The sequence below is a fragment of the Varroa jacobsoni genome, unplaced genomic scaffold, assembly GCF_002532875.2.
Source record: "Varroa jacobsoni isolate VJ856 unplaced genomic scaffold, vjacob_1.0 scaffold_792, whole genome shotgun sequence".
In the NCBI taxonomy this organism is placed as follows: Eukaryota; Metazoa; Arthropoda; class Arachnida; order Mesostigmata; family Varroidae; genus Varroa; species Varroa jacobsoni.
This window is the reverse complement of record NW_019213694.1, coordinates 133,205-154,768: the sequence shown is the minus strand read 5'-3', so window position 1 is coordinate 154,768 and position 21,564 is coordinate 133,205. Positions and strand designations below refer to the sequence as shown.

At 40.4% G+C, this 21,564-nt stretch overlaps 1 protein-coding gene across 4 annotated transcripts in view; it reads right to left on the bottom strand.

The window, feature by feature from the left end:
• Nucleotides 1–170: 170 nt before the first annotated feature.
• Nucleotides 171–21,564, bottom strand: part of LOC111263818 (pH-sensitive chloride channel 1) — a 58,083-nt gene continuing 36,689 nt past the window's right edge. For 2 of the 4 annotated variants that reach the window (XM_022839215.2, XM_022839216.2), the window contains 4 exons: nucleotides 21,100–21,357; nucleotides 18,629–18,736; nucleotides 14,273–14,458; nucleotides 171–4,323 (listed from right to left, as the gene is read on the bottom strand). In XM_022839215.2, the coding sequence (XP_022694950.1) occupies nucleotides 4,024–4,323; nucleotides 14,273–14,458; nucleotides 18,629–18,736; nucleotides 21,100–21,357 (852 nt within the window). In that variant the 3' untranslated portion in view covers nucleotides 171–4,023. The other 2 variants (XM_022839217.2, XM_086969799.1) reach the window with 2 other exon arrangements.

Genomic DNA, 21,564 nt, shown 5'->3' with positions numbered 1-21,564 from the left:
CGAAACCACAATAATTTAAATCAACTACTACATATAAAAGAAACCATAGGTTGTTGACTTGTTGTGGCATTAACATTCTTGCTTATCTGAACTTGTTTAAAACCAGTATATCACTGAATGTGAAGCGAGTGCTTCATTTTTTTGTTTATTTGAGTACACCGTCGATTCGGTATATTATCATAAACTATTTAGAGTTATTTTTGCGTAGAAGAAAAGTAAATATACCAACCAGATTTTTCCTCATGAGCAGGACTTGATCCTGCTCGGCAAATAGGGCGCTTTTTTTATTTTTGATGGAAGCAGATTGCCTATAAAAATATAAAATTTTAAAACTTCCTTTGGGTCGCTCAAGTAATATATATGTTTCCTGATCGCGGCCAATCTATATCCAATGAAAATATCACTAACATTTTAAGCGATTCGATCGTTTTTTTTGGAAAGCGTGAAGCAAACGTCTAAATGTTAATCGTTTTAAAGTGTTATTTGGAGTATTATAATTTTTCGTCATGTCTATTTATATTGCTTTTTGTTTTTCATCCAAAAGCCTGCGTTTCCATTTTCCAAGTTTCTTTTGCTCGTTCGTACTCTTTCTCGTTTGATTCCTATGTTGTTCTCTGTAGCATTATGTCTAAGATGCCTAAACAGATATTTTCATTCTGGTTTTGTTTATTATTGATAATATTCTCGTGAAATTAGGAAGCTATAAGTTGTTTTCTGTTCATTGCTTAGCATTATTGTTATCTTTCGCGTGGTCTGTGTGTGCGCGCATGGGTGTCTGTGTGTGTGTGTGTGTGTATATATGGTCGTATTTGTACGAGGCCCAGCAAAACTATTCAGGAAGGACGACTAATCAGGTTGATGGAAATCATGGCCTGCGGAACTTCAGTCTTACGAAGTACGTGTTGTGTTAATGTGTCGAGGGTATTTGTCTATCCATTACGAAAGCTATACAATGATAATGCGTTGTTGCCACGTGGAAAATTATGTGCAAAAGTATAACATTCGTATTTTTCCATAATAGTTATCAATGTCATCGGTATCCATCTCTTTATCCATCTCCAATATTTTTTCTGGTTAGCCATATAACCCGTCCGAGCAATACAGTTCTTATGTCAGCATATGAACGGTGCGATGGCGCTCCTGCCGATATTTCCGGCGCTTCTCCATCATTTTGTATCGATAAACAATGACATAGCCGTTCTAATCCTATTGGACAAATCAATCGACGGATATTCTCCAAACGCGTTTCTTTTATTAGCCCTCTGGCCCTCTTGACCTTAATGGTACAATCGTCAATATAACGTGTACATGCGGTACGTGTTTACGCGACCGGTCAGTTGCCCTCGGCTTCACTCTGACTTTGGAAGATGCTTACGCAACTTTGAAAGCCAGATATCGGGAACCTGAAACGATACTGTGATGCCAGACTATCTGTATTGTCCGCTGCTTTCTAAATCGTCATACCTCGTACCACTTACCATTTGGCCAACGGCATTCAATATAGTTTTGCTTGCGCGTCCCGTTATCCGTCGTGTTATGGCATTCGTTTCAGCTTTCCTCTTTAAACGTATTTCCATTATTACCAATATTTTCAATGTTACCATTATTTTTATCACCGTCAATGTAATTGTCATTATAGTCTAATTATCATCCTCGTTCGCATCATTATTATGATTAGTATTATCATCGGTATTGCAGTTATTACCATGGAAAGTTCAATATCGCATTAGGTATATAGTTATAACGGCACCTCTTTGCGAGAACAACAATGTTGCTATATTAGTTGTTGACAGGAAGGCTAAGTTCTAAGTAAACGATACTGTGGCTGGTTGAAGGATAGGAGGTAATCGGACTTTGTTTAGAGCTAACAACAGTGGGTCCCACAAGATTCTTCCATATTTCGATTGGAACTTGTGGTTCAACTGTTGGATGCACCCCCGTGTCAGCGATGCGTCTGGTTCTGCGGTATTGATTTCGCTTTCGAAAAAGGTTGTGATATTCGCTTGTTATCGCCTAACTAGTTTCATCGACATTGTCCATTGGTCGGCTTGTGCCACCGGCAATATGCGGTTCGGCTTTATAATCACTTATTACCTGCACCTCTATAAATATATATATATATATATATATATATATAATATGTCTGTGCCTTCGTTCCTTTGTAGACGTTAGCGGTATGTATTCTCTTTTCCACCATCCATCTCCACCTGTTTACGTATATTTACTTGTGTTAGTTAGTGTTTGTTATTGATTTGTTTGTATTAAATTTACATAACTGCACATCGATCATCACTGGATACTGGGTTCTCGAGCAGAAGCTTCGAATCTACTCTTGATCTGACATCTTCGTTGTCGAAGAGATGTTTGTTCCTCGTCTTGTCTTTTTTCATCCATTAAACGACGGCATACTGTGTAAGGTCCGGTTATGTCAAAAGGAGAGGGTCTCCGTGAGAACCCATCAAATGTCTGAGTTACGGACTCCGCATCCACGTAGAGCAATTGAATTTTTCGCTTTTTTTAGCCATTACTTTGCTTTAACTGCGTCTATATATGCTTAGTTGCAGCATGATAGCTTGGCTGTTGTCGCAGTTTGTTGTAATTATAGCTTTGTATCGGTAGAATACAAATCATAGGACACTATTTGCAGTGGGTTCAAGTTCGTTTGGTTTGTCGATGAATTATCGCCTCAGATTTGTCCTAGTCCTTTTTTGTTTGTCTCACGACTTGCGAAGATTACAATCTGTTTTTCAATGTAGTTTTGGTGGGCCATAGCGTGTACGCTGAGGCAGCAGTTTTCGCTTATTAGGCATACGTGTTCGGGTGGATGATCCTCAGTGTTATTAGTCATTGGTGCGGCGGCGCCGAAGGCAACGCGTGCAAAAAAGAGACTTGGCATCTCTTATATAGTAACGTGCCTGTGAATCCCGCGAGATAATTCACCGAAGAATGACGCTGAAGAATGAGTCGAGTTGGTTTTAATTGAACCTTTTAGATTTAAATATTGATTTCATTTGTTTTTAGTTACGATGATAAATACTATTATAATTACTAAAAGAAAAATCGGAGATGTGCTACATTGTCAAGGGCTGGAGGGAATTATCCTGTTACTATTTCCGTTTGTTATTGTTGCTTTATTTGTCGTCATTATTACTGCTGCTGGTGCTATTGATGTAGGTTGATTGTTTTGTTAGTTCGGTTTTCGCTAGGACATATTGCAACGGATAGGAAAGGACTTTGGTGTTAAAGAATTTTCTTTCATTACTTCTATGTTCATTGTTTGATAAGCTCAGAATGGACGCCAAGCGGACGTTAGCTAGGGTCGTAGACGACAAGTCACGCAAACGATGCGACGCTCATTCGATCCGACTCGATCACCAACGACACACGAAAGAATAGGTTGGCTACGCGCTTGGTGCCGTGACCAGAATCCGTAGGAATCCTGTCGGCCGTAGCGGGCCGCTCGGCACCGTCTACCGCAACGGCAGTACTTAATTATTTTCTCTTCCACCAGTACGGGTCTATCGAGTGCCTTTTTTTTTTGTTTTCCTACAATAAAATGTCTTCTCCGGTAGAATCTCTGTCAACTGTTGTATATGAGTGTACTATATAGGTAATCTTTATTTTCTTCACGTCAGATTGATCAGGTAACAACGGGCACTGCAGAGTCGGCTTAAGTCGATGTTTTTTTAATGTGGTATCTGATTTTTGGCATGTTTTTTGCCTTCGTGACTGCTTTGTAGTTGATCTAGTACAGACTTATTTGTTATTTCATTGCCTAATCATTTGTTGCCTTCTGTTTTTCCCTGGGCTTCTTTGTATGAGTGGTGTCGCGGCCGCCCTGTTTTACAACGTAACCTACTTTTGTTCTATCAACTGGCTGCAGCATAACATATGCGCAGTTCATAGGGATCAATGGCCGGACCGATGCTTGCCTGCTCTTGAAACGGATTGATCGACTTAATCTGATTCTGCCGGAGTCCGTGGTCTGTTCTGACTTTCGTTTTCAAGTGTATATAAACATATCTAATATTCAATAAGTTTCCAGTTTTCTTCAGATAGTGGCCCGATGATAGCGTAATTGAGAAAAAAGCCAAAGGTGAACATGCCGAACAGCACGGGGAACACCGTCCTCGAGAAGTAGTCGATCGCCTTGGCCAGGCGCGGCTTGGACGGCAACTGCGTCGAGATGGCCTGCGGACGCCTTAGCCAGACGAACAGGGTCGCCACGGTGCGGAAACGACCGAAGCTCCGGTTCGACTCCTCGCCCGCCGGCGGATCCACGACGAACGTGGTTGTCTCCGTCTTCTGCGTGGACTCGTTACCCTAAAAACGGTTAGGAAACGAGGCAACACCAAAGGGATAACGATGACCTGAGTATAAGAAACCTTCGAAAGACTAATTCAAACGTTACCGTATTTATTCATAAAATGAGTTTCGTAGAGGTATGCTAATTCATTTTATAGTAGTAAACTTTGCCGGTGCCGGATCTGATCGTCTGAAACATAGAATTTAAGGTAATATAATCACCATCTTTGTCTAGTGTCGGTGCAAGAGTAGAAATGTTCTCAAAATGTATATCGCGCTTGATGCTTTTGAATGCTTGAATGCTTTTTAATTGAGTTTTAAAAACCGTCAGATCACATCTGGCCCGCCTGAATATCATTATAGCCACACTTCGTCAAGGGTTGGAACCAGCCGTCGATAGCACGTCTTTGGCCTGCGCATCTATGATTAGAGGATTCAGACGTAGAATAGATGTAGAAGAAAAAAACGCACTCAGCCATATAATACATAGTTTGTTATAACAGTTGATGTTCATACTGGTTTTCAATACCGCTTTAGTTTTACACGCAGATCTGTTATCGCAGACCCTACCGGCTATAGCGGCCAACCTTTTCTGATAGTCCCATCTCTTATCATCAAGCATCTCCTTTATGCCAACGGTAGATACGATAATATATATACACGTCTATATGAATGAGCATCGAATGTGAACGTCATGACGACAACAGGGTTGACATCCTCGAGGTGCGGATTCACGCCGAATCGAAACAGCACGCAGGCCTAACTGTACCTGTTTGTAGGCTAGCTGCTGTTTGGGCCTTGTCAACAAGACAGGGCCGTCATTAGCCTTTCATTACTCGGAATCTCGACTGTTGACGAGTCTGCTACCGAACGACAGCTGGCAGTAATGCGAAGTGGAGGACGTATTATCCACAGACGGTCACAGTGAGCCAGAGAGCAGAATGCAACCCAGATTATTTCCCGTCGATGCGTCTGCCTACAACAATCTACCCAGTCGAGGCGGGAGGGGTCGCCATATTGTTGTCTCTATCACAGCTGCGGTCTAATATTGTCGCCTATGCTAAGAAAGGGTACCGCTGTTGATGTATAATTAACGCCGTTGCACTTTATATACACCTAGCAGGGAAGCGTCATCCTTAGTTGTGGTTTAAGCTGTGCGAATGCACGTCGCTGTCTATTACCACGGGGTCAGGTCGCATTTTATCGAGGTGCTGGGAGATAGATTTAATGTACGTACGCATACATGTATGTATGTAGATGACATGGGTCTGACAAATTGGAAAGCTGCATCTGATGAGCGGTCAAGGACGTTCGCCGCCTTAACGAAACTCTATCGAAACGCTAAATCATTAGTACGAAAGATCTAGAAATCTATATACGGTATAGGCATACAACATTAGTTGGTCTACCAGCACGCCGATGCGACATTTCGATTCGACTCCTCTGTCACCTGTAGGGCGGAACGCTGATGAGAGTATGTGTTCAGAAGCCTTCAAAGCTAAAGGCCAAGTTCATCATGTAAATTGTAACCATTAGTATGAACCTATATGCCTGCGGCAGTATATAGTAGGGCTGCAGACGCTGGAAGCTCGACAATCAAGATAACTGGAGTACAAAGATTCTGTTATTATTGGTCTGCTTCTGGCATTGTTTTCCGAGCTATCTGTTTATTCAGGTTGGGTTTACTTTTTTTTATCTAGGCGGCTATTCTATTCTTGAATAGTAGAATCGTCTTGATCTTAGCATAATTATTATCATTCGATATACACCTTTTTCGTATGTCCTAGCTTTGTTGAACGCCATAATTTTATCAAATCATATAGAAGAAAAAACGTACATACGAAGTAACAAATAATAAAATAATAGTGCTAATCGTAATGAGAAGGTTCTTGTTTGGGTTCTGCTGACACAAGTAAATTGACCTAAAGAAATAAGTAGAATAATTGTACTTTTTTTTCAATTTAATAAGATTATTATGTTTTGCCTATCTTGAATGATCCTTCTTCAAGCACCAACAATCGAATTTGGTCACTATGATACAAAGGCATTTTCATTTATACTATTTCCAAAGACGTAATAATCTTTCGTTTCAGATAGTAAGTGAGTGGTCGATAAAAAAACCAGGAGCGAAGAAACCCTAAAATAACTTGATGTCACCGATTCTAATCAGAAAGTCTTTTGCCCGAAAGTTCCCACAGCAGTGAACTGCTCTCTTTAATCATTGATCGTATGGGAGCAAAGTGCAACAGTATTTTCGCAAGGTGGCCTGCCTGGAGACGACAACGCGTCGTAGACGACCTGCGAGATCCCGAAGAGAGAAGCGGAATACGAGTCGAGTATGGGATACTGTGACATGGGACCCATTCGTATTACTGCTATGCACCCGTCACTGATAGTAATAACAAGCAATATAGGTAGTCGGAAGAAATCTTCACTGCCTATGTGTACACTGCAAATACATGCACGGCTGTAACGCTTTTGCTGTTTTATTGACGCAGAGATTTCTCGCGCGCATTACCCCTTCATTCGAACTATTTGACTTTCGCATTGTTTTCTTACTCGAGTGGATTTTGAGCAACGCCGTTTACTATACTGACGGTCGTTTAAGTTCATCGGAAACGTTACTTCAAGAGGAGCAAGTGTCCGGTTTTGGAAAAGAGATGTTCGAAAAGGGGACACTTCCAGCCCGGAATTGCCGGACATACATGGCTGTGGTGGTACGTGGAGTAGTGGATAACAGGAAGCGATATTAGAGGTCAAGGGAATGCTAGGATGATCATGGCACTGAGTGCTCTGCAAGGATAAAGGCCGTTTGACACGGCGCCAGGTATCTCCAAACTAGTCAACAACCTTAAAAAAAATTAAATTTGCCTAGATACCGGGATTTCAACACGATGGGGCAGGCAACATGATAGTCTACGTGCGGGCACAACAGCATATCGAACGCTTTGAAGTCGCATTGTATATACATATATATGCTGTTCATCGTTTGAATGCCCTCTGATAATGGACCTGAAGTACCGTATTATCCTAGTCTGGGTATTATTATGAACAGGTTTATAATTGAAAGAGCTCTCACACACATGTGTAGAAAAAGGGCGCATAGAACGAACTCATTGCTACCAACTGGCATTCTGCCATTTGAAAAATAAAGAAAAAAAAAAACATGAAAAACTATAGTTTGATTCACCGAAGTTGCTGCAAAGAGTTTTTTCCTTCAATTCGAGCTGAACAAAAACCTATGATAAAAAGAAAAAAATACCTAATTTTGAACCAGTGCATTTTCCATCCAACTTTTACACCTGGTATAGTCTTATAGCTCAGACAGTGATAGTAAATACCTATATTCCTGAGAAAATCGCCCGCCCTTAATGGTTTGTCACTGTTTGCACTATAGGGCCATCTTGCTTTGCGAGAGTGGCAAGCGACCACCGTCTTACCGACCTATCTCCGAATGCGATTGATTTGACCTTCGTAACAGTCACAGTTATCGATTATTTTCTATCGTCGTCTTAAATCTCAAACCTATGTATCTGTTGATCCTCTCCATTATCATCAGGCTCTATTATGGCATTGTACACGGAGAGATTGGACGAAAAATGCCATTTCACTGCGAAACTTCGGCGTTAAGCCCACACGTGTCGTTTATTATAACGAAAAACAAAATTGACGGTCGCTAACATATGGCCAATGTTCACCTATATATCTTTCTATGTGGCGTTAGTTCTGAGACTGAGAGATGTAGGCAGTACCTTGAACAACGATCGTTGTGTTGGTTTCGATACGAAAATGGTACATTAAATATGTGTTTATCGTATCGAGGCATCAGTGAGCAACTGCATGACAATATGAATTGGCAGAAACAACGCGAAGCCGAGGCCTCAAGCGTGTTTCGTAAAATTCGATTTTTCTATACCATATTTTTAATTTTTCTGTCTGAGTATTGATATCGGCAAAGACAGCAAGCACATACAGTGCGCATAGCCTTAACTAACCGTATGTAGGTATTGTTTTTTTGAAATTTAACAATGCAACGCAGGAATCATCTCGACGAGCTTAATTTAATAGTAACGTGACAACCAGCTACTGTTTAGGTAAAGGATGACGTATTTAGCATAGTGTCTTTCTTCGTTGAGAATGGCCTTACGCTCAATCTGCGTAGGCCGGGCCGGGCCAGGCCAGGCCAGGCCAAGCTGAGTTGCGTGACTTGAAATGAACTTGACGTGACGTATACACTGTTGCTTCGGTAGTTGCTAGGTGGAGAATGATTTTTTCCAACAAAGGCGATAGTAAGAGAAAACGGTGTTAGCAAAGCTATCATAGCTAGCTGCCTCGTGCATTTGCTTTGCGGGATGTAATATTAGGCAACAAAGTCAATAGTTGAAAGTGCCGCCTACGTGAGACTCGGAGACCGCCACTTGAGATGACGTCGCTTACGTTAGATTTCCCGAGAGATTGTGAACGGCTATCCAACTGTGGACGATCGACTGCCACATAATCGAGTTGGTCGAGGGGGCCACGACGGGGTTTTGGTCAAACGCCAGCTTACCTTTCTACATTTGTTTCACGCGCATTATCTTCGCGGTGGTCATACGAGTAATTACGGCTACAAGAAAAGGTGAAGGAATCGTTATAATAGAAGCACTCGAAAAGAAAGCGTATTAAGCATCGCTGGATCCCCAGATATTAGGATGCGCACAGATACAGACATACGCACGTATAACGCCCTCCACAGCTTGTAATTGAATGCGCAGTGAAATAGCATCGTACAATTAATTAGATGAATAATAGAAGTATTTTAAACGTAAATGTATAGTTCGAACCATTTCGAGCGTATATTAGTAAATCGATATACATCCGCCACACACTACTACCGCTGCTGCTAGTTATTTATAAACAAGAACTTGAACATTTAAAAAACAAGCAATCGCATGAGATTACGTTTTGTATATTGTTTTACGATCTTGTTGCCTGTCATACTATTGCACGCAGCTTCACACACGTGCATTGACTGCAAGCGAAGGTAAGTTGAAGCAATCATGTCTCTGCACTTTATAATAATCAATGATAGACAGTGAACTTCGATAAAGCTTCCACTATTAGATATGGGTGTCTTGCTTGTTTCACGTCTGCCTTATTCTAAGAGCTCTAGTTGTAATGACCGGAATACAAAAGACAAGACCAGAAGCTTTAGATCTACCCGACCGGTTACACGCTTTTCCAGCTTACCTATCTTAAGTCGGCCGTCATTTACTCTCATTACACTTCCTCAGTTCTTTGTCCTACTTCGAAGCAGTTACAGGTTGCGTAAGAATAATGGTTATAGCCTTCATCGTGGCAAAGATTACTCTGATGGTAATGGCAAAGTAATTTAATCACATCGCCACGCCATCGAGTTTCCATCATTCACCGCCTGAGCTTTTTGTCCGTCGTAACCTTTGATAGTGCGTGGAAAAGACGAACTACGGTGAAAAACAAACGGGGCCGCCATGTTGTCGAAGACTCAAAGGAAACTCGATAGCAGCAGCAGCAGCGTCGACGACCGGGCGGTCACTGCGTTCGCCGTATCGCTTCTCTGGTCGTTGTCGTCGTAGCGACAATCAAAGCGTTTTTAATAGCGACAGAACTGACATGACCTAATGTACTGCTACTGCTGCTGTTTCCACTGCTGTTGTTGATGTTCTGGCTGGTCACTGATATAAGGGATATATGACCGTTGAATGATTCGGCGGGCGAATAAACAGATATCTCGATTGAAGGCGACATCGAGGGAAGGACGAAATGAAGAAAGCCAAAGATTTGCAATAGGTCAACAGAAAGAATCGTGCCTGACATTCATGGCGGAAGAAGAAAAGCTTTCGTTGAGCTTGCCTTAGCTCCTGCTAGGGCAGGCCTATGTTTGAATTCATAACAGGACGAAGTTGTCATCGCTCACTGACCCTAGAAGAGTGTTCATTCAACGGGCAAAAGTAAAAGCCGGAAGACGGGCTAGTAACGAATTGACGGGAACACTTGAAGTAAATGCATTGATGCAAATATCAAGGTGAGAGGACAAACCATTATAGGCGCATACATACAACCACATACCCTTAAGTCACACCATTTCGTGGAGTTTTAGAAGAGCATCCTTTTACGTCCTATTGAACGCACAAGGGAAACTGCTATCTGTAAATACTGTCTGGAATAAACTAATTATAGCATCGGAACAGAAGCAAGCTCCGTTGCCAGTAAGCGTTGCATACAAGAAGTATTTTTTTTCAACTGACTTGATAAAGCATGGTACTATGCCTGCTTATGCAGTCCAAGAAGAATACAAAACTTCTTGCCTTCTGTAGATTTCCTTTAATACGCAAATAATTCGAAATTGTCCTAAGTCATTCTAATCGGTTAGCAAGTTCCTGACAAAATTCAATGGCATGTTCGTCCAGTAACGGTTGAAACTCTGCATACGGCACCGTCTCAAAGCGTCAAGGCCGTGCATCATCATCGTCCTCATCCACTAAATAATTGCCTTTAGAAAATCTAGCAGATTACTTTCTAGTGGAAATTAGATGGGTACATTCTGTTGCCGTTTTTAACAGTTTAAAAATGACCAGAGTACAGAGCCTCAAATGGCACCGTTCGAACTTTGCTTGAGCGGTTACTTTGCGGATTATACTTTGGAGCGATCAACTCTTTAAATAACGCCAAGTATTTAAAAGACAGGAAGTGTTTATTATGATATGAAGTTTATGAACACACTAGACCAAAATCTATATGCAGAATAGCATGAAACATAGGTCCGTAGTTTCCCGTATTCTATATTCCTGCACATCTCATGAGCGATGTAAACAACATCGGCTGCATCTACAGAGACAGCAATAGCATACGTTAGCTTTGCTTGCATGACGCAAACTCGAGGTGTGATAGAAATCGCGAGCATCCTGTTAGCTATTCCCTTTAACGGCAGCGTCAGCAGCGGTATGGAAAAGTAAGTCTGTTTGAAGCAAAAGTCACCGAGGCTTCAGTTCTTTTTCTTCTATGGGCTTCATCTCAACTCACCTACTCACAGCCGGTATCCCTCAGGTTTCACTTCTGCGTTTCAACAGACCGAACAGAAAGAACATCTCAAATATACCAAGTACAGCCCGAGCATAGCTCGTTGCGGGGACTCTACGCTTCGGTCTGTAGGAAACAGATCCCGAGGCGTTTCACCCCACAAACCCTCAAGGGTAAAAGGTTTGTCAAGACCGTGATCTACATATTCTGCTGTTTGGCTCTTTCGGCGCCTGTCCTACTCAAGGTCATTTGAAGTCGGTTGGCAAGTGCGCAGAAACTACAACAAATCTCGACAGACGAAACGCAGAAGGGCAGAGCCTTCTCATAGCAATCCAATAAAAATAACACACTTGCCAAAATACGTACATATCCGCACCTAGTTCAATTGATATAGCGCGTTTTTGAGTAAAAAACCGTGCTTTAAAAGTCGTTCTGAATCGTTATGTGTTTTTTCCACTTGTCATGTTTATTACAAGGACTTTGATGTCTTTTTTCGGATAAAGGGATAATATACGCCTATGAATATAGCCAAGATATATACTTATAAAATGCATGCAGCACGATTCGATGCATGATCGAATCGGGCCCGATCCTCAACTCAATTTTGCTTAGTAATTGACTGCAAATTTTGCCAACTCTGTCCGAAGCGTATCTGAGAGATATGAGTTTACTGGTGCGACTGTTTAACATTTACAAAAGAATGACTATATATGCGACTGCCCCACTATTCAGGATAATTCATTCCTAAATGGGTTCTTTCGCGATAGAGATATGCTAGAAAAATGATCATATAATTCAATCTGCGAAATTAGAAATCGATGGTTATGACTAGGTAGTTGAAGCAATCAATAAATAAATATTGCAGTTTTCCTTTAGGACTTCTACCTTATTCCACAAAGCGACAGCGAAACCGATTTTACGGATATATATGACAGGAATCTTATAGCAATAAATAGCTTCGCTGAGCGGCAATGAATGTCTCGCCTTGAGTCATATATCCGAGTTTGTACTGTGAATGCCCTTATAAATCAGTATTACAATACGTCCATATCAATAAAAGCTTTGGCACGATATGAAAAATGCTAAAAACACTTAAACTGGTTCGTAAACACGTACAAAAAACCGTCGAAACATTATTTCACTATTGCTAATATAACAAATAATAATATTTTAATAGAAGTTGAACAGCAAGTCTACAATGAAACTTTATAAACAAGCTATTAAATTCGTTCCTCGATGTACATAATGATAAAAATAGCTTCTGATATTATGCTACGCTCAAAAACTACCAGCTAGCAGGATTCCATGGAAAACTGCCGGACCGAATAACTCGGACTTCCATTGGTTTAATTATCAATAGTCTATCATAAGGAGCTTCTAAGACATGAGCAAATACCCTGTTTAATGTCTATAAAAATCCTTATCATTTTATATTATACGTGAGCTTATCAGAGGGCTTTCAAACAAAAATATATTACTTCGAAACTGAATATATCCGCTAGACAGTGTGGCAGTCTGAAATAAAAACTCTCAATGATTTCGATTCAGTATAACGATAATAAATTGAGCAGCGTAAGCCTCTTTACCCTGTTTAAGACAGCCAATCATTTTCGTAGGTAAACACAGGCCACTCCACAAATCAGCGTCTTATATTGTCAGTGTTCAACTAACGATCATCAGGTCTGGCATAGACATTATAAACTATTGCGCAGAGTTCTACAGGAGATCTTTTAGGTCGCGTATACGCTTCATATGACTTCAAGCCGTTTATTTTTCCCCATTGGTAGCTGCTAGCCACACAGAACGCATTCGTTCATGTATGGAAAATATCCAAAAAATGTTGAAAGGGAATTAAAAAAAAAAAAAGGATTGTGCACTGATACTCTACAAAAAATGATGCCGAGTTTGGAATAAAGTTAACTAAAACATGATAACGCAGTGGACAAAAGCAAACGTTGAAAATACTACAAAACGCCATGTTAGCGCGTTATCACACCGATCTCATGAGCGACGGTGCAGTTTCCTTGGTCCTTAAACCCTACCATAAACGCGCTGTAACGACATCGCGACCCCGGCAAAACATTGCGATAGGTTTCTTACTAATTGTTTCTATGCCGTTCCCGCCACGTTCTCGGTCCATGTTGGACCACTAAGTAAATCAAGGGGATATTTCGAACAAGGAGTTCTTCTCTATACACGTATCTATCAATAAATATGCAGGCGACCAGTTCTCCAGTTTGTCAATTCAATATTAAGTTCGATAAAGGCCCGACATCGCTCACCGAATAATAAACTCGTCAAATACCAGAAAAATTGTGTTCACTTCCTGATTTATCAACTCTCGATAATTTTAGCTGGACCGTAACTTCGTCAAGAGAAAACCAGCGTAAAGCGAACCTTCTACTTACAAACTAACTATGCCCAAGCCTTCATAAATTAGAACAAAAATAGAAATAGTGTATATATTCCTCGGCGCTGAAAAAATAATAACACCACAATGCAGTACGATTTGTGCCACCGTAACGGTGCACTGCGATCGAGATGCACGTTATATAGATTCATGGATTGAGCTGTAATGTGATAAAACTAATGCCAAAATAAGCCTCAGCCTCCTATCATTCTGCAATAAACACTGAAGAACTTTTGATGCCAAGGCAATTTCTCTAAACGATCTATCGATCGAAAGCCACCAACCGAAACTTCAGTCTCCTCGAGGACAACGTGAACTTCTGTCAAAATTTTTGACTGCACACTGCGACAAATTATGACAAAGATGTATATGTATGCATGCATGTATGTACATACTTCTCTGCCGCACTAATACCACTTGCTTTTTTGTAAGACATAAAACTATGTATCACTGGAACCCCCGCAATGTAGATGTGGTGGCACATTTCGCAGCTATCTAGAAAGAGGCAATTCAACTAACCTTAACATAGACATTGTGTTTGTTGTTCTGCTGAGCGAGGAGTGGGGTCGCCTGAGGATGGTTTTTCGAGGCAACGGACGAGGCATAGCTGTAACGCCTGTGGCGTTGATGCTGTCCCAGGTTCCGATATAAGTAATTAACGATTACGAACTCCAACATCGATGCGTAGATGAAGAACATGCATACCTGTAACCGAACGGGGGAATCAAAGACACTAGTAAGTGTTAGAGATTAGCCATGCGCTACATACGCAGATCATTCTTGTCTGATACAACGACGCGATCTCGGACATCTCGTAGACTGTAGCTCCGCTTATTAAAATGGACATCTTTGACTAGTTTAGAAAAACAAAGCATACAGAAGTTTCATGAATTGACAAAGAACAAACTGAAAAAGGCCAAGTTCGATACTCATGTACAGGGTTTTCATTCTGGCTGCCAAATTAAGTTAGTGTTAAAAAACACGATTGATTATGCTTAAAAATGAAGTCGTTATTATTTCTATTTATTCGATACATTTCGGTAGCATTGTCGTTTCGTAATACTTTGCTACCTGTCAACTACATATTAAACATGCACTGTACTATACGAACAAAAAAATAAAACAAAAGAAAGTGTCAACAATATATTAACGCTGATCTGTAAATAATATTAAAAACTGCTATCTTGGCCACCTGATTCGAGTTTTTTTTGGAAAACAATAGCTGTTTCTTGTCTACGCAGAAATACAAAAATCATCAATTAGATGAAATCATAATAATTTTTTCGATAGTCAGATCTGTTCATTTTCTAAAACGTTTAGCTCGTATCAAGTTCTATAACATAGCTTCCATATTTGCAGAACAATTTTCACAGCCTTAATAGCGCTACAGGCATAAGTGCCTATAGGCATGCAAGTTCACCTTCGGTACGTTCAACAAAGTATGTTATATATGGCATCTAGATATATTTCGGATATTACATTTAGCCTAATCTACACTTCTGCTCTGAGCATAACGGGCATTTTCGTGCATTAGGAGGGCTTATAAGCTGATCCGCATTACTATCAGTAGTTGGACTACTTTATCCCAGCTGAACTGAAAATTGTTCGTTATGCGGTGCCGATTTTAATTTCCAGTTGATTAAATGGAAAAATCTGTTTTGTTTCGTGTTGATAATTTTGTGTTCTGTATAGGACATCTCATGTTAGGGCAAGAGGTGGACACTGTTTTCGGCTCGATGATAACACATATGTTTGTCAACCGGAGGGGCTGAATTTTCTGTCGAAAGAATGCGTCAGTATACATCCCTTGTTCCTAGCTGTGATGTCACTAATTTCACCGAAGGTTATCGCTAGCGACATACAATAGCGATTTTGCGACCCGCATTTATAAACCCCATTCACATAGCACGGTCGTTTGTTACGAAAGTTGTCACATCTGTCACGGTGGGACAACACCTAGTATTGGAACGTTTTTTTTTTTTGCTTTTTTCCATTCTTCTGTACGATTACGTTTGTCAACTTTTTCACAATGCCTGAGGCAACATTAGAACTGTCAATTTAAAAATGAGCACGCACCCAAAAACTTGTAGTTAGATTTCATATTGGCTTTTTAATAGACGAGGTGCATTTCTTTGATCTAAACAACTACGCAATGTAATACCTATTCCATGATGATGCATAAAGACACACATGTTTACAAGTATGCGCTTGTTTAACAGAATATCAAACAAACGTTTACGTGAAACGCACATTTGTGCTTACTTCGCTTTGAATAGACAAGAATCATGGATAATCCCATTTGACCTGAGTACAATTAAAAACTATTCGACTTGAGCTGCGGTGTGTATCCTATTTTTCGGACCTGGTAGCATTTGTTTTAACAATATTACTATTATGATGTACAAGCAAAACGAAGGTTTGCTTGTACATCCACTGGAAATGCGGAAGCAGGTCTTATTTTCATAACTCATTCAAGAGATAATATATAATTTGTTCGGTCGTTTTGATAACTCTTGCCAAACATCGTAACGACGCGGAGTTTCAATTGAATTGTAAAATCCATCAATAACAGTTTGCGTGGGGTCTGCCAACAGTAAATCGTTGTGGTGTGGTAAAGTGGACCTCTGTTTGTCAATAAGGACCAAGTTCCATTTGATAAATCCTCCCTCGAAAGCCGCCTGCTTTCCCGCCCATTTGCGACTATTGATTTTTCTTTTATACTGTTCTACTGTAGCACTTGAAGCTAATTATCGCGTAGTAAAATACGAAGTTACAGAGCCCCAACGTAAGCAACGGTTGATGCAAATCATCGCACGTACAGGGATGCACTTCGCAGAAACACAAAAGAAAAAAGTTACGCACGTCATGTAACTCAACGTAGCATAAAATTAAATCTCATTATATTAGCTGTTAACTATCTGTTATAACGTGCAGCATATGCGTACGATTTGGGACAGTTGACACGAGTTCTTTGAATTGAAGATTATTTAGAAACAAATATATACATCGTAGACTTCGACCTATCGTCGAAATACAAGCGTATGCACTATTTTCCTTCATCCGTTACGAGTTGAAGCACATTCATGGTTGTCCAGCGCATCATAGCAGGTGCCTCTTGTTTACAATCGGTACAGGAATATTATTTATGTTTGTTTTCATTGCAAGCAGACGCTCAGAGACACACAGATGCGCGGTCAATCAGTACGAAAAGTATAAATATCATTCTGTAGGATAGGTCCTACTACACTGACACATAGATGCTACGCACAGCCATATTTCTCTAGCGTTTAAGCGGAACGCTTTTGAAATGAAAAAAAAATTCTCCCCTTGTCAGTTTTTCCATAAACAAAAATGGGATTTCAGGCCTTTTAACGAACTTAAAACCTTCACTGTTTAGATAATTTATTTGTGCATCGTAGCATTGGCGTACAGCTGCTGGATAAATGAAATAACCGAAAATCTTTTCTAAATAATGCCAATTGCGCGAGTTTTCAATTGATCAAATTCATTGGTCCGCCGTAGCTTCACCACAGTATGGCAGCTTTTAGCAGCAAACATTTTATCTTGAGCCTGTGCTCAAGTGTGTGTATATTGAAATTAATATGAACGAACTGGCTGTGTTCCCAATAGGATCTTTACCCAAGCAATCAGGCGGAACTAATGATACATGTAGAAACATTCGTCGACGCTGGGCGACACGGTCCTTCTTCAGCGCCGCCTTTTGCGACCTCTTAAATTCTAAGTGAATTCTAACCCATACAAAGCGACTACTGCCACCTCTACTAAAACGAACAACAGTGCGGAACACGTCAGAGTACTGGCGATAGCGTTTACGGACACAACTGTAACCTTCAAAATAATGGTGAATTTTATTCTATATTAAAATCAAATAGCAGAGAAGAGCTAGATGTTGCTAGAAGACAACGGGCATAACTTGACAACACAGGCAGAGATTAGTGGACATATCGTGATTTTTTATTTCGAAACGGATAAACAGCCAGTGTTGCATAACTCGGCTTATATTTAAGATAAGTTTGTCCAAATCTGCTTTTCTAAATGTAGCGTCTGAAAACATAAAATGTACAAAGTATAAAATGCGCACAAATGCCGCTCAACGCCGATCTAAGATGGAATAATAATAAAAGAAATGTTTACATTCAATCATAAACCACTAAAGTTATCTGATACCGATAACGTAAACGCCAGTTTTAATAAGTTTCTTTGTTATTAAACGTTCTTCAGGTGATTTTTCGAACGTTTATTCATTCGTATCGTAGCAATGCAGTTAATACCGTCTACGAGAGGAAAGCTGCTTTGGTCTTGTATTTCGAAATAAGGATGTACTCGTATACAGAGACCGGACTAATTAAGAATAAGATTTGCTGTGCAAGCAACACATTTAGAATCGTGATGCTTTTTTCAGATGATCGTCTTGGTTGGTCCTTTTGCTTTCCCGAGGACGGCTTTGGCGAAGAATCTATTGTTGGTCGCCGATTACGTAAAAGGCGCAGCGGTCTAAGAATTTACCTAGAAGAAACAGCTGGATCTCTAATAGGGCACATTAAAAGGCACTTGATCCAGACAACTTGAGAAAAATCGTCATTGTAGTTGCTCTTTTGTTAATCTAAGATGTTAAAAGCATATATAAATATGTTGGGGCTGTAAAATGATAAAGACGATTCAGTAATCGAAGGCTGCTGGGCCAATATTCTGTCAGCTCTTACTTGACAGTCGTGTATGAATTACCATTACTATTACTATTATCAGATTGACTGTTTATCTAGCAAAGTCTCATTGACAGAATATGAATTGCTGACAAGCGCATCGGCGATGCGTTTGCCAAGCATATATCGATTTACCAATTATATTACTTACACCGTCCCAAAGATTCATAGCGGTCAAGTTCGAGACGACGGGCAGTGTCGAGCGAAACGAGTTTGTCGTGGTGCAAAAATTCAACATGGTTGTCACACCAATCATCACCTAAAATCAACCGAGAAGAAAAAATAAGCAAATCTTCTAAATACATAACTATACACCTCTGCTGTAACCGTCTATAGAGAATTTCTACACTGCACCTAATTCCGTTCGATCCGTGTAGCAACTCTTCATAAGCAGCATATTAATCTTTTTTGGTTGGAACATGCAAGTAATATCGATCTATAGGTGATGTCGTTAAAGGACAATTAACGTTCATGAAGTAGCTTTGCCTAGGATAACCTTCATGAGCCGGTGCGCTTCAGAAAGCCCTGACGTGCTATAGCTGAACCCCGAAACTATACTCTAATAGTATTGCGTGCTAAGGTTTCTTCAAAGCTACACAGACACACGCTGCGATAGATTAATACTGACTGATTCGTACGTCGAAAAGTAAAATACTAAAGATCGTGCCTTCCCTAACAATTACAACTCAAAATATAAGTTTATATATATGCCTTCGCCATAAAATGGCCTGATGAAACCTTACAAGTCACAAGTGTGGCTTCTTGAAGATTTGGCATTTATTGTGGAATCACCTTGTACGCTTACAATTTTATCCATAGCCCAAATTGCTGATCTACAAGTAAGGCAAGGGAAATAACTGTAAAATATATGGACATACTATATAATAGGCGAATATATAATATCCGTTTATTATATAATAAACCAATATATATGAACTCTAACAGTTAGAAATGTCTATTGTATAATTATTATTTTTGTAAAAAGTAAACATTTTTAGTACAACTCGCTAATCTGATTAAGATCAATGATTACAACAGGAATGCCGTTTTTCAAAAAATATTCGAAGCATATATTGCGTTATTGCTAGGCGACAAATGAGTTCAAGCGCAAGTTAAAGCATACTGCTGACTTTGGGTTAGGCTAGTATCTACGTGTTTTTGTTAATGTTAATAAAGAACTCAATAAATGAAACGCCAATTTCCATTTATCAGCGGTGATCAGAATTAAAAAAATCTCCTTTTCTTCAGAAGCTTTTTTTCTCTTTTGATCGTTCTCCGTTTTTTTTCAGAACCCTAAAGATATCCTTCTGGTTGATTGTTGTTGCATTCCTCAGAACCTCGATCAATATCATCGTTATTTGTTGCTATCGTTCCAAGGATATGAGCGATTAAAGCTTTTTTCAACGTCTGCCTGAACAGCGATACTCTCGCGTATCATTATCACGTCCCAATGCTCGCTTTTCTGTGCATTTCCAATCGAGATGTGTCTACGCGTTTCCGTCGTCTTGTTCTTCATCTCCTTTCCGTCCTATTAAATTGTCGATTTTTGTCCCTATGAAGCATCCTTTACGACTCTTCCTGTCCGTTTCCGATTAAAAGCCATTTCGCGGTAGTCAGTTTGTTATTATTGGCCCGGCAAATATGACTGCCAAATCGTTTAGGCACGCAGTGTCGCCGTGCCCTGGACGTTTAATATCGAATTCCAGGACGGCCGGAGGCCTTCTACTGGGACCACGAAAAAAACGATGAAATTCGAAATTCCAGTCAAGTAGAAGGTGGCGAAAGAGACAATAAGATTAATCGAGGAAAAAGAAGCAAAAAACAAGAAACAGGGGCGGAGAAAGATTTTGATAGCGAGCGCGAAGAGGAGGAACGGTAGCCAGAGGTGGTGGAGAGGGCGCTTCATCTCTTTGTGACCTGGATCCTAAATCTCTTTGTTTGCCTGTGCTCGTATATGTCTAGCACGGCAGGTGTGTGTACAGCTACCATCAGTTGGCGTCCACGTGGGACGTATATCGAGCACCTATCTACACAAAAGTACATGAACAAACGTACAAAGTTCTGCACATCTCTACCTGGATACCATGATACGCAGCTAGGTGCAGGAAATAAAGACGGAGCCAACAAAATAGTTATCTTGGCTTATGTTAGCCCTTCAAAGCATACTACCTGGTAACAGCATTATGTAGACCAACGACTAACAGACCGCTAACGGGGGAAGATGTGGTCTTTTGTGTAATGCGATCTAAAAGATAATATACGCTAACATAGAATAGCCAGACCTCTCAATACCTATTTGCGTAAAGCCCTGCTATTGGCAACCGACCTTTGATCCTACCGTCTGTACTAGGGTTCCATGAGTGATATATTTCTGATGATGACGATGATGATTATAGTCACCATGATGGCAACGATAACAACGAAGACATCGATAACACTGCTCAAATAAATAGGCCTAAATTTGCAGTCAGGCCCTCGGTGTGTTCAAGTTGCTTATATAATATGTCCTGCTTACGAAAGGCAATAGACCCGTTTCAGTACGTAGGCAAGCGGTCATCATTTGTATGCGTACCTTACATGAATGCTGTCGCAGGCCGAATATTAGCCTTAACACGTACTTACCCTGGCTGGTACAGCGTTGATATCAAGCCAGAACGATATAAACGAAGAGGTGACAAGCACAATACCAGGGACGAACACTGTGGAAATATAAAATGATTTGTCCCTAGTAAATACGAGCAGTACCCGAAGACAGGAGTAATTGCCCCTCCATGTGTGTCGTTTATCGCAATATCCTGTCTCGTTCTTAGCCAAATATGCGTTAAGGGCGCGCAAAGATGACGCCCGCGTGATATTTTCATCCTCTTCCGACCAGTCGATCTGTAGAGTATGAAAAATAATGGAAGAAACGTTAAGCATACTTCGTTGATATGTTACAAAGTAACCTGCACCTAGTTTAGTTAAACTGCTACTAATATAAATATTCTAACAAGATCTAATACGCTTACATCAACATGATAGTCATTTGGCTCCTCTGAACAGACGTCTGCCTGCGCGATACTCTTACTAAGTGGAAGTTGCGTACAG